Source organism: Nicotiana attenuata, chromosome 3 (assembly GCF_001879085.1).
Source record: "Nicotiana attenuata strain UT chromosome 3, NIATTr2, whole genome shotgun sequence".
In the NCBI taxonomy this organism is placed as follows: Eukaryota; Viridiplantae; Streptophyta; class Magnoliopsida; order Solanales; family Solanaceae; genus Nicotiana; species Nicotiana attenuata.
In genome coordinates this window covers 930,222-944,669 of record NC_031991.1, presented here as the reverse complement: position 1 = coordinate 944,669, position 14,448 = coordinate 930,222, and the positions used below count along the sequence as shown (strand labels likewise).

General features: G+C 35.5%; 1 protein-coding gene across 1 annotated transcript; it reads left to right on the top strand.

Annotated features, from left to right (window-relative positions):
- Positions 6,688-10,689, top strand: LOC109223182 (cell wall protein RBR3-like). The gene is made up of 7 exons (XM_019387392.1): positions 6,688-6,944; positions 7,460-7,733; positions 8,949-9,149; positions 9,235-9,922; positions 10,022-10,128; positions 10,220-10,279; positions 10,366-10,689. The coding sequence occupies exons 1-7, from the start codon at positions 6,756-6,758 to the stop codon at positions 10,392-10,394; spliced, it is 1,548 nt and encodes a 515-aa protein (XP_019242937.1). The 5' UTR covers positions 6,688-6,755; the 3' UTR covers positions 10,395-10,689.

Genomic DNA, 14,448 nt, shown 5'->3' with positions numbered 1-14,448 from the left:
GTAAATTCATAGCAAAAAATAAGGAAAAGATCCATATGATATGGGGTCTTTAGTTTAGCAAGGCTTGGTTGTGTAGGTTTTGTTTATTGGTTCCAGTTATGAGACCTGATACTAGAGGTCAAATGATATAGGTGATGTAAATTGAAAAAAACTGGTTGGAATTAAAAAAATTCCTTTCGACGAAAAAAAGATATTAAGTAAATGATAATAGAATAACTTTAAGCAAAGAACCAAAAAATAAATTAATCTAAAAATCTATATATAATAAAAGGAGAGGGCAAAAAAGCACATTTTTAAGACAAGTGCATAACCACAAAAAATCAAAGTGTCATTGTTTAAGACAAAATAAACTACCTTCTTAAACTAAAAAAAACCTTTTTAAATTTTCAATTTAATTGGTTACTCTATTTGAATTTATTAAATTGTTAAATATTCTTATATTAGCTATATTATAAAACAAAAATATTAAACAATAAACTACTCATTCAAATTTGTGGGTAGTTATTTTTTAAGTTGGAGTTTAAAGTTTTTTAAAATAAAAACACAAAAAAGATAACAAAAATTAAAATTTACCAACCAATAAATATATATATATATATATATTATAATTAAAAAATTATCTATTCAGTTTGGAGTTTTTAAAATTATTTTAAAATAATAAAGAAATAAAGAAATAAAAAAATTGGCCAATTTCAAATTGGGTATGGTTTCAATTTGGAGTTTTAAAAATTATTTTAATAACAAAAAATGGAAATAAAGAAATAAAAATTACTAGTTTAAATTTGGGGAGTAGATTCTTTCTAATATTAGTGTTGTGTGTGTATATTATATTATATATATTGTATTACTCCCCAATTTATATATATATAAATTGGCTGTGTGTTGTGTGTCTATATATAATATAATTATATATATATATATATATATATATATATATATATATATTATATATATATATATAATATATTATATATATATATATATAAAACACACACACACTCACAGAGATAGAGAAGTAAATAATTATTGATAAAGTTGGTATTACGATAAGAGCCAAGTATACATTTTTAAGACAAAGCTCCAACACAACTGATGTTTTAAAACTATTTTAAATAAAAAATGAAATTTAGAAAAGGGTTAAAAAATTGCCAATTCAAATTTAAGTAGTTTTCAAGGTTGGGGTTTTAAGACAAAATAAACTACTTTCTAACTAAAAATTTTTTTGAATTAAATTGGTTCACCCTCTATTTTTTGGAATTAATAAATAATATGATATATATATCTGCCTATAATAAAAAGAAGAAAAAAAAACACTAGTGAAATTGGTGAGTAGTTTCAGTTGAGTTTTTGAAGAAATTATTTTAAAAGAAAAAAGAAAATAAAGAAATAAAAAAACTTTCATTCAAATAAAAAAATACAAGAATCAAGTGGCAATGATAAGACCAAAATATTTTCAATGTGGCATTTCAAATTGGGGATAGTTCACGTTTGGAGTTTTAAAATTATTTTAGAATTAAAAAAACAAAAAAAAACTAAATTAGCTACAGTAACAAAACGAAAATATTTTTTAAAAAAAAAAACTACCTATTTCAAGTGAGGAGTAGTTTTGGTTACTCCTTTCTAACTAAAAACCCTTGTGAATTTTAAACTTTGACATAAATTGGTTACTCTATTTGAATTAATAAAATAAAGTTATCTTATAATTAGTAATTGAAAAAAAGAAAAAAAAACTTACCCATTCAAATTTGGGAGTAGTTTCAGTTGATTTTACAATATTTTAAATTGAAAACAAAAACAAAAATAAGAAAAAATAAAATAAGCTATAATGAAAAAAATGAAAATATATAATAAAATATATCCATTCAAAATTGGGGAGTATTTCAGTTGGAGTTTTTAAATTATTTTAAAATAAAAAACGAAAATCAAAAAATAAAGAAACTTTCAATTCAAATGAAAAATACAAAATATAAAGATAAATATAGTAGAGTATATATATTATATATATATATATATATATATGATATATATATATTGGGCCTATCTCTGTTATACTTCTGACGAATTCAAAATTGTAATTTAGTGAAAAAATATTACATTATTTAAATTTTTAATAAAACTACAAAATTGAAAAACTAATTTTTGACGACCCACAGGGTTCATCACCTGTTTTCTCTTCATTCCGTGCTTCCGAGGCCTTGAAAACCTCATTTTCACTTGCCTCGATTTATTGCGTGTGCAGTCCTGTGCGTAGCCGGAAAGCTTAAATATGAATTCTGTCTGTGTTAAAAATTAATTGAATTTTGATATTAATGTGATTAAAGTTGACTTCGAATCAACATTTTTTTTGGTAAACGGACCCGGACCCGTGATTTGACGGTCCCGGAGGGTTCGTAGAAAAATATGGGACTCGGGCGTATTCCCAGAATCGAAATCCGAGGTCCCGAGCCCGAGAAATGAATTTTTCTGTGAAATTATTTTTCTGAAATTATTAAGGAAATTTGAAATGTAAATGAATTAGAAAGCATTGGTATCGGGCCCGTATTTTGGTTCCGGGTTAAAATATCATGGTATAGCCAGTTTTCACACTGGTTAATGAAAAATAGCCAGCGTTTATCAAGTCAATGAAAAATAGCCACTATTTTGCTGCAACATGGACCGATCTAGTATAATATACGGGAGTTCTGGTGCATTTGTGTACGAACTCCAGCATATTATGCTGGACCGGTATACTTTGCTAACTCCTGTAAAATTTGCGGGAGACTGGAGCACCAGTGCTCCAAACTCCAGTATATTATACTGGACAATTATACTTGCTGGAACTCCCGTAAAATTTGCGGGAGTTCAAGCATACTTATGCTGGAACTCCCATAAAATTTGCGGGCGTATTTTTCCGGATTTTGAATAGTGTTTTTGCTCAGATTTAAAGTGGCTAAATTTCGATGACTTTTGAAACTTGGCTATTTTTCAACGACCAGTGGTAAATCTGGCTATTTTTGAATTTCTCCCTGGTTCCGGCGCCCGGTACAGGTCTAATATGTGGTTTAAGCGCTTTCTGTGAAATTTGGTTGAAATCGGCCGTCGTTTGACGTGTTTTGGACATAAATATCAAAAAATTGGAAGTTTAAGAAGTTAGAATGAAAAATGATGATTTTGAGGTTTGATTCCTCGTTTATGATGTTGTTTTGGCGATTTGATCGCTCGGTTAAGTTCGTATGAGGTTGTTTAGTTAGTGCATGTGATTGGTTAGGAGCCCCGAGGGCTCGGGAGTGTTTCGGAGGTGTTTCGGAGTGATTTCAAACTTAGAAAAATAGCAGATTTTGCTTCAGCTGTTGCAGAGCCCATTTCCTCTTCGCGATCGCGTTCTTCATCCCGCGTTCGCGATGCCTTACTCCCTCTTTCTTCGCGATCGCGTTCCAGCCCCCGCGTTTGCGTAAGGTTATTTGACCCTGAGGGATGAGTCTCCTTTTCCCCTTCGCTTTCACGTTTGTACCCTCGCGATCGCGTAGCTCTACAGAACTCCTTCATCGCGTTCGCGTGAAGTCCCACGCGTTCGCATAGAACAACTCCTGGACCCCCAACCTTTTACTCTCCGTGTTCGCATCCTTCAGCTCGCGAACGCGATGGTCTACCCAGTGTTACTCATCGTGAACGCGACCGGCCAGTCGCGAACGCGATGAGTAAATTTCGCCCAGTTATATTTTAATTCCAAAACAGAAAAGTTACGGGATTTTTCACCCAAAACACACGAACTCATCTTCTCCACAGCCCATAGGCGATCTTTAGAGCTCTTCTTCACAGAGCTTCTTGGGTAAGTATTATCTAACTCGTTTTCTTCATTTTCTATTATCATTTATCAAATTCCTAAACCTAAATCATGTAGTTCATGGTAAGAATTGGGGAAAAAGGGTAGAATTAGGGCTTTTCAATTTTCTTTGATTTAGACCTCATTTTGGGGTCGAATTTGAAAACAAATTGAATATCCGGGCTCGTGGGGGGATGGGTGACATGGAATTGGTTCGAACCTCGTGTTTTGACCAAGCGGGCCCGGGGTCGATTTTGGGAATTTTTGGAAGAAAGGTTGGGAATTCATATTTAGGCATTGGGTTTAGTTTGTTTAGCTATTATTAATATTTTAAGGTCATTATTTCATCGATTGACTGAGTTGGAGATGAATTCGAGGGGCAAAGCTACACTAGAGGCTTGAGTTGATTTTTGGAGCATTTGAGGTAAGTGTTTGGTCTAACTTTGGCTTGAGGGAATAAGAGTAGAGTCGTATTTGCTAATTACTATTTGTCAAGTACGGTGTATAGGCATGGTGACGAGTATCTATACACTGGTGTCTAGCATGACCGTGTGTCCTTATAGTGAGATTATCCTGAATTGTTGTGATTCTTCCATGCTTATTTGATGATTTCTATATTCTGTAAAGAGCATGAGACAGAGATTACGATTACTAAACTCCGTGGAGCAATGGCTCGAGTTGTGTTATGGATTGAGGAGGTATATGTTATGGAATGACTCTTTGGAGCGGTGACTCGGATGTTAAGTGAATTATAAGTGAGAAGTATAGAAAAGAGAAAGAGTTGACGGTTACTCCCTTGCCGGGACGTGTTATTGGTTTTGTTGATTTTCTCCCTTGCCGGGATTTAACTGTTTACTTGTGTTTCCCTTGCCGGGATTTTCTACTACTGTTTGTCTATCCCCTCGCCCCCATTGGTTGTGATTGTTGATTTGTGTTATTTATACATGGATCGGGTTGCACGAGCAGTGCCCTATTGGTCTAATTCCTGCTTCCCCTTGGTATCGGTAAAGGGGCTGGTAAGCGCTTCCCGAATAGATTCCTTTCTCTTCCCCGCAACAACACTATATAATTGTGGGTCGGGTTGCACGCTGCAACAACACTGTATAATTGTGGATCGGGTTGCACGCCGCAACAACACTGTCTATTTATGGATCGGGTTGCACGCCGCAACAGTGATAGCTGAGGATCGGGTTGCACGCCGCAACAGTATTGTATGTGAACGGATCGGGTTGCACGCCGCAACAAGCTATAGTTTAATTGTGTTTACTCCGGATTTAAGTTTCTGTTGGCTGTTCTATCCTTTAAGTTTAGACTTCCTGTTTTAACTGTTGCCTCCCCACAGCATGTTTCCCCCTCCTTTTATAACTGTTTGTTTCCTGTTTATTTTCCGCAATATATTTCATAACTGCACAGGTTTATCTGGTAGTCTGGTCTAGTCTCGTCACTACTTCACCGGGGTTAGGCTAGGCACGTACCAGTACATGGGGTCGGCTGTGCTGATGCTACACTCTGTGCATCTTTTTGCATAGATTCAGGAGCAGCTTTTGGGCCTCAGCAGTAGGATTTGATCGGGAGCTGACTTCAGTCCAGAGACTTTCGAGGTATCCTAGCTGACGTTCGCAGGCCGGAGTCCCTTCTATGTTATTAGTTTGTTTTCCTTGTACCGAGACAAGCTTTGATGTACTTCTATTCAGACTTATTTTTAGTACTCTTTAGTAGTTCGTGAGTTAGTGACACCAGTCTTGGGTAGAGAAATGTTAAACTTCCGCATTTGGTTTTCAGATATCTATGTTTTTAAGACTTCCGCTTCATTTTAAATGACTCGTATTATTATTATTGTTGTTGAGATGTTATCAGAAAATATTTTAACTACTTGGCTTGCCTGGCTTCGATAGTAGGCGCCATCACGACCCCCCGATGGTGGAAAATCCGGGTCGTGACACTAATCAAATAAATATTACAGTAGAAAGGAATGTACGAAAGAGGGGGATAGATATAATTTTTTGATATTTATATTTTGAATTAATTACAAATAAAAGATAAATAAATAACACTCAAGAAAATTATCAATAGCACTAAGTACTTGCTAATTCAATAATAAAAATAAAAAGTAACAAACAATTTATTTGATTACTATATGATGTGTGTCCTTTAATTTTGTATAAATTGTGTTATATTTCTCCATATTATATTAAATAATAAAATACAACTGATATTTATTAAATTAATATGATATATTACATCATAATTTTATAAGATTACTATTATGTCAAATTATCCGCGCATCGTGCGGGTTCTTATACTAGTATAGAAGAATAAGACTTATTTGAATTTGAGATGATAAACAAAGTGGTAGTAAGAATTTTGTTAAAATAATACGATCGAATATGCTCAAACAACACATATCACAATATAACATATTTAGTATTCTTTAATGTTGATAGCAAAACAAAATGTAAGTACTAAAATCAAGGGGTCGGGTTGTTACAGCTATAGAAAAAGAAAATAGATTATCGATTATGACATTTGAAAAATAGTTTCATGTCCTTCTTCTAAACTAATATCTAATGATTATATATAATTTTTATCTGAAAGGTTTATATTTTAAAGTTATTTTCATACAATGCGAATAATTCAAGTCAATTTTTGACATCGCGCGGGTACTAATACTAGTAGATATTAATATGAATAAAACCTAAAGAGTAAAAACCTTTGCAAAACTTGAATAAGGAAAAAAAATAAAACAGAAAAAAGAAAAAAAATGTACTCCAATTTCCACCAAAATTTTCGAAAACTGCCGCGTGTTTTCTCATCTGCACATTCTTCACCACGTTCCCTCCTCTTTCTTTTTACCTTTCCCTCCATATTCTCAGCTCTTACAAATATCATTTCTTTCTTTTCCCTCCCAAAATCTTCCTTACATTTCCCGCTGTTTCTCCTTCACTTCTTCCAGATGCAGAAACAGAAAATGGGGAAACAAAGCAAATCGCGAAAGACCGAAAACATTGGCAAAGGAAAGGTTACTCCTGTACAAATTGCTTTCATCGTCGACCGCTACCTCTCGGACAACCGTTTCACTGAAACCCGATCCACTTTTCGATCCGAAGCTTCCCATCTTCTCGCCAAGTCTCCCATCAATGAGGTACCCCTACCTTTTTTTTTTATCAATTATAATTATATTAATTCGTCTTATTTAGGATTTCAAATTATTGGATATTTGGATGCACGTTTTTATTTTCTTACATGTCTCTAAAAGTTCTGGTAAACTGTATATAGGATATCAGAAAAATAGGCTTTATTTTAGTTGCTGAGACGAATTTAGGATTTGAAAATAGTGGGTGCAACTTGATAATATATGTCCATACATATCAAATTTTTGGGAAATTATAGTATATGTAGTGTTTATAATCAATTTCCTTGTATTAATTCGAATTAAAATCTAGGGTTTCAAATCAGTGTGTGTGTGTGTGTGTGTGTGTGTGTGTGTGTGTGTGTGTGTGTGTGTGTGTGTGTGTGTTTGTGTAAATTTTGACAACTTACCTACGTAATTGGAGTGAATTACTGTCTCCGTCCTCATTTCTTAGGTTGATAAGTTATTTAGTTTCTCATTTCTTAGGTTAATCCCTTTTTTGTGTTTTTTTGTGTGACAATGAATAGGCGCCAAGGAGTTTATTGAGTTTAGGAGATATGTTGGATGAGTACATAAGTTTGAAAGAGCAAAAAGTGTTCTTGGATCAAGAAAAATGTAGACTGGATCATGAAAAGACACGGGTTCAGAATTTACTAAGTGGGATGCAACATGTTATGAATGCATATAATGCTAGTACAAATCTGACACCTCCTTCCTCAATTGCTGCTGCTGCTGCTCCTTCAATGCCCAAAATGGGTGCTTTGCCAAGCATAGTTAATGGATCTTCCCCAGTAACCACAGGTATGCAATCTACAGTCTCTTGAAATCAATGCAGATGTAGCGAAATATAGGGCCTAATGGAAGAATAAGATCTACATAAGAGAGATATATTAGTTGAGAATATGTTTTAGTTGCGTTAGCACTTTTTCTTTACGTCATGTGCTTTTGTTTAACCTTTTAGAAATTTATGTTTAGTAGAAAATATAAAGAACTTCTAGCACATTTTACTTTATTTTTACTATTTTTTATTATGTGTATTATTTGCCTGAGATGAGTATATATGAAGTCACATGGTATGCAAGGATTCATATAGTCGATCCCAACTTGTTTGAGAATGAGGTGAAGTTGATGTTGTATTCTCTCTGTTTGTGTCATTGCTTTTTAGTTTCAGTTGCTTTAGGTTACTCAATGTGCTTTATATTTAATTAGGTTGCTGTATGTGATACTATCTTGTTTAGTACGTGGCGTGTTTAAACGAGCTAGTTCTATTACTTCAAGTTGTTGTTCTCAAAGTAAGAGAAATTGACACAAGTGGCTTTAGCACCACGGCTTCAATGTCCTAATTGTACAGAATTGACATCCAACTGAAACAACTTCCTATCAAACTTCATAATACTATATATTTTAAAAATAAATAAATTAAATATGTGAGTGCAGTTGTATCTGCAGAAGCTATATTCAACCCTGATACTTTGTAGTAGATCTTTATTTCTTAGGGAGAGATTTGATTGTTGCACTTTCTCTGTTTTCATTTGCTTTAGATTATTACTTGGATACGTGGAAGGAGCAGAGGATCTCATATTCCTAAGTCTCTTTAAATAAACCATAATAGGCAAAGAACTGAATATTTTTGCATATATTCCTCCCAAAATACTGTCTTGCCTTCGTGTGACCAACACGTACTAGTATGCGATGGGATGTACAACATCTATTCGCTAGACTGCATATAGTTCTTAACTGAAGTCATTCAGCATGAACAGCAGAACTATCATCATTCCTTAAGAGAAAAATCTTAGAAAGAATGATTGGAATGTAAAACTGTCACTGATTGTGCATGATCATGTTCAACAAATAGTATATCAATTTGTTTGTTGAAAAATATGCTATGCTGTCTGTTGGATGTCATTGTTATTTCTTAGGTACAATGATCAATAACCAGCCTGTTGGTTCGTGCCATTATTTGGATACTTTCTTTACCATTTACCTGAAGAACTATATTTCACTATTTTTTATCAGGTTATTATTCTACATACAAAACTGCAGCACTGATGTCAGCACCAGTGCCTTCAAACACTGCTCCGGATACAACGAAATTCTCTACTCCAAATTCCATTCCATCAACTTCAAAAAGAAAAGGCATCAAAGATGTTTCTGCAGCTCCAATAACTGCCAAGAGATCTCGTAAACACTTGATCACTAACCAGTTGTCACTTAAAGGTAAATCCATTTGAAGTTGGTCTTTTTGCACTTCATGTGACGTGTCCTTAAAATTTTGACTTCATATTATTGCACTCCCTCGCAGATCCGAGTACAGAGTCACAACCAACCAGTGTTGATAAACACAACAACAATGTGAATAGTTCTGCAGTTCAATTACCAGATCTTGCAACTGCATCTGATAAGTCACCAGTTCAAGGATCAAATGTTGTTAAGTCTTTGTTCAATCAGCCTAGTCAGTCCCCTCCAACTAATTCTTCTGGCCCTAAAACACCACCAAGAGCATCTTCATCCCAAACTGACAAATCTATCTCTCCATTGGAAGTTTGTTCAACTGCTACTTCCAGCAAAAATGTTACACCATCTCGTGTAACAGCCACAAACTGCACAATCATCTCGTCAGAAACAATTCGAGTGACCCCTACCAAACAAATAATTTACTCCATAGAAAGAAATCACTGCATTTCAACATCCTCACCAGTAAAGAGCAACCTGAAGAGGCCTATTAAGCGAGATCAAGTAAAAAGTAGGTTGGACTTTGATGCCTCCGATAACATCCCATGTAATTCAGAAATGGCATCTGGCTCTGACATGATTTCTACATCTGAATCTGAGAAAGAAGGAGACATTTTTGACTTAGATTTGCCTAATTTAGATGCTTTAGGGGTGGATTTTAATCTTTCTGAACTACTAGTTGATTTTGACCTTGATGGAGAGGGGATTGATTATTGTTGCCAGCAAACATTGGATTCTTCCCCAGATTCTTTTTCAGGGTAAAGTTACATGCCTTGCCCATATTTTCTCATAGTTTCAGTGATCTAATGTGAGTTTAGGAATGGTTTCTGAGTCTCCATTTGATGTTTAATGCACAGGTCACCTCATGAGTCAGGAAATGTCAATGTTGATACAACCCAGATGACCTCTCACATTTCATCTACAGTTACTGAAGTCTTTTCAGAGCAAGACATGAATTTACTAGGTAAAAGGAAATCCTTTTCTATAAAATTGACTGGATTGTTTTCATTGAAATGTGGAAAAATGGTTTTAACTTTTTCACATTGATCATTCAGGTTCAGATTCCATGACCACTATGAAATCAGTTACCAAATGCATCAAAATTTTAAGTCCTGGTAATTGTTCAACTCTCTGCTTTGTCCTTTTCATTTTGCAAAAAGCACAAACTGTAGATGTGATTCCATAACTTTCTCTTTTGCAGTTAAGAGTATCGGAAGCTTGAGGGATTAGGAGTATTTTGTGCAACAGATCGACTGAACGCTTACACTGATGACTACCGAGGCTGAAATGCCATAATTGATCACAGTTGACTGGATTTATGCAAACGCAACAAATTTTCCAAACTAGTTTCACATATTAACTGTCCATTAGCAAAATGGTGTATGTGCGTTGGGTCAGGATTTATTTCCATAGAATTAACAGCAGCAGTCCTAGTTAGATTGTTGATTATATATAGCTTATGGTTAACCATCAGGAATTTGTATAAATTTATTAGACATGAACAAACTTATAGCAAATTTTATTATGAGAAACATCTTATTATTTGGAGATAGAAATTTGGCATTTTGATATCTTGATGTGCAACAAAGTCTCTGTATGTTGGATAATGCAAATGCATACACTCCTTTTCCTGCAGAATGGGTGAAGATCACTGAACTTGAATAAATGTTGTCCTGCTGCTGCTAAGTTGCTCCCACGCTGGCATTTGCTCTGTTGCAGAATATCGTGGGTTAACTAGCATATAATCACACACAAAACAAATAGAGAAGAAAAATCAACACAAGGATTTAACGAGGTTCGGCTAAGCCTAATCCTCGGGGCAAAAGCAGAGAGTTTTCCACTATGAATGAGAAGAAAAACACAATACAATCTATAGAATCCCCAACTACAACCCCTATATATAGATCCCAAAAGGTTCCAAACATATATGAGAAAAATACAAGGAAATAATTCAAGCCACAAATAACAAATCTTCCCCTTGGCTTGAATTCTCTTCATCAATAGGAACAACGTTTCTCTACCTTGTCACCAATCAAGTCTAGGCAATGCCTAAACTTGTTGGCCGGGACTGCCTTGGTCATCATATCAGTTGGATTATCATGTGTAGACACTTTCTCCACTTTAACAACCCCCTTTGATATAATGTCTGGAATAAAGCGATGTCTGACTTCAATATGCTTCGTCCGCTCATGAAACATCTGATTCTTAGTAAGATGAATGGCACTCTGACTGTCACAAAAAACTTGTGTCTTCTTCTGAGCTAGTCCAAGATCACTTACCAAGCCTTGTAGCCAAATAGCCTCTTTAACTGCTTCCGTAATTGCCATATACTCAGGTTCTGTGGTAGACAAAGCAACGACAGACTGCAAAGTCGCCTTCCAACTGATGACACTACCAGAAAGAGTAAAAACATAGCATGTCAGAGATCTTCTCTTATCCAAGTCCCCTGCATAATCTCAATCGACATAGCCAACTAAGGATTCACTCAACTTGTCTTTGTAAAAAGTCAAGCCTACATCTGCAATACCCTTCAAGTATCTCAAGATCCACTTCACCGCCTGCCAATGTTCTTTACCAGTACACGCCATGTATCTACTCACAACACTAACATCGTGTGAAATGTTAGGGCGAGTGCAAACCATAGCATACATAATGCTACCTACAACACTCGAATATGGAACACTAGACATCTGTTCCATCTCATCGTCTGTTTTTGGTGACATGTCTGCAGACAACTTGAAATGAGAAGCAAAAGGAATAGACACGATTTAGCACCTATCATATTAAATCTCTTGAGGACCTTCTCAATATAGGACCGTTGGGACAACATCAGCTTTCCAACCCTTCTATCTCGAGTAATCTCCATCCCCAATATCTTCTTTGCAGCACCTAAATCATTTATCTCAAACTGCTCACCTAGTTGCTTCTTCAATCGGGTAATATGTGACATGCTTTTAGCAGCAATAAGCATGTCATCCACATATAACAACAAATATACACTAGAACCGTCTTCAAGCTTTTTGTAATACACACAACTATCTTATGCACTTCGAGAAAATGCATTTTGAATCATGAATATATCAAATCTTTTATACCACTGCCTAGGCGACCCTTTCAGACCATATAAAGATTTCTTAAGCAAGCAAACATGATTTTTCTTATCCTGAGTAATGAATCCCTCCGGTTGACTTATATAAATCTGCTCATCCAACTCACCATGCAAGAATGCAGTTTTGACATCTAACTGCTCTAGTTTTAAGTCATGAAGAGCCACCAAAGCTAGTAAGACCCTGATAGAGCTATGCTTTACCACCGGAGAGAACACTTCATTGTAATCTATCCCCTCCCTCTGTGAAAAACCTTTAGGTACTAATCTTGCCTTGTACCTTGATGCTTCAACCCCTGGATTGCCCTCTTTTCTTTTGAAAATCCATTTGCAGCCTAGTACCTTCTGTCCCTTTGGCAATGGAACAAGCTTCCATATCTGATTCTTATGAAGAGACTCAATCTCTTCACTCATAGCACCAACCCACTGATCTGCTTGTGGACTAGAAATAGCTTCTTTATAGCTATTAGGCTCAAGCACATCAATGGTCTCTGCAACAGACAAAGCAAACTCCACAAAATTAGCATATCCAAGAAAAATTACCATCNGTAGGGAGGAGTATACTGGACAATTTTATAGTGGCTCATGAATTAGTTAAGGGCTATACTCAGAAAGGATTATCACCTAGATGCCTTATCAAAATTGACATAAGGATAGCATATGATTCAGTGGAGTGGGTTTTCTAAAGTGTGTACTGCTGGAATTTGGATTGCCTAGGAAGTTTGTGGACCGGATCATGGAATGTGTTACCACAGTGAGCTACTAACTCTTGATCAATGAGGGCTTACTCCTAAGTTTGTGGCAAAAAAGGGACTGAGGCAGGGGGACCCTATGTCTCCTTACCTTTTTGTTCTGGCTATGGAATACTTGAACAGGACCCTCAAGCAACTACAACATATCCCCAACTTCAACTACCATCCAAGGTGTGGGAAGATGAAGTTGGTGCATATATGCTTTGCGGATGATCTCATAATGTGTTGTCGAGTGGATAGAATATCAATCCATCTGTTACTCAAAGCATTCAATCATTTCTCAGATGTTTCTTGCCTCAGAACAAATTTGGACAAAAGTTCTCTGTATATCACTAGTGTATCAACAATCCTGAAGGAACAAATCCTGACTAAAATGCAATTTACTTTAGGGGAGATGCCCTTTAAGTATCTTGGTGTTCCCCTCTCTTCTAGGAAGCTCACTATACAGCAGTGTATGCCCTTGGTAGAGAGAATGACATCAAAGATCAGATGTGGGACTACCAAGCTGCTACATATAGTGGAAGATTACAACCGATCAAAAGCGTGTTGACTGATCAAAAGCGTGTTGTTTGAGATGCAAACATATTATGCTCAAGTATTCCTATTACCAAAGAAAGTAATTCAATTACTAACGAGCACTTTCTTTCTTTGGACAGGCAGCTGTGATGCATCGAGGAATGCACTAGTGTCATGGGAACAACTATGCATGCCCAAGTCAGCAAGAGGTTTAAATATCATCAACTTTCACACATGGAACAAAGCAGCAATCTGTAAAATTCTTTGGGTTGTGATCACAAAAAAGGAGTCGCTTTAGGTACTATGGATTCATGCATTCTATATAAAAATAGGGACTTAGTCACTATGCCAACACCTAAACAAGCGTGCTGGCTTGTGAGGAAAATTTTCGATGCCAAGAACTGGTTTAAGGACAAGGACCTTACAGTGGAACTGCAACAATGTGATACATATGAAGGTTTCAACATAAAGAAAGCATATATATCTCTATGTCCACAGTACCAGAAGGTCCCTTGGAAACACACTACTATGGGAACACAGTTGATACCAAGACATCAGTTCATACAGTGGCTTGCAGTTCGACAATGATTGGCTATTATTGATCGACTGGAAAGATAGGGGATTCACGTTCCTAAGGAATGTGTTTTATGCAAAATCGGTCTGTCAAGAAAGGCGACCAAATTTGGTCGCTAAATTGGAGAAAATAATTAAATAATTATTCTAAATACATTAACGACCAAAGTTGGTCGCTTTTTGGTCGATAATTTGGTCAAAATATTGACCGGACTGGTCAGACTTGCTTGGTCAAAGAAATACTGAAATTAGCGACCAACTTTGGTCGCTAAAGGGGGATCCACTTATAAAATTTTTAACAAATTATAATTATTAATTTTAAAGAAATATAAAATAT

Coding starts and splice junctions, on each gene's coding strand:
- LOC109223182 (XM_019387392.1), top strand. CDS start 6,756: ATGCAGAAACAGAAAATGGGGAAACAAAGCAAATCGCGAAAGACCGAA. Junction 7,734..8,948: donor ATCTTCCCCAGTAACCACAG/GTATGCAATCTA, acceptor ATTTTTTATCAG/GTTATTATTCTACATACAAA. Junction 9,923..10,021: donor TCCCCAGATTCTTTTTCAGG/GTAAAGTTACAT, acceptor TTTAATGCACAG/GTCACCTCATGAGTCAGGAA.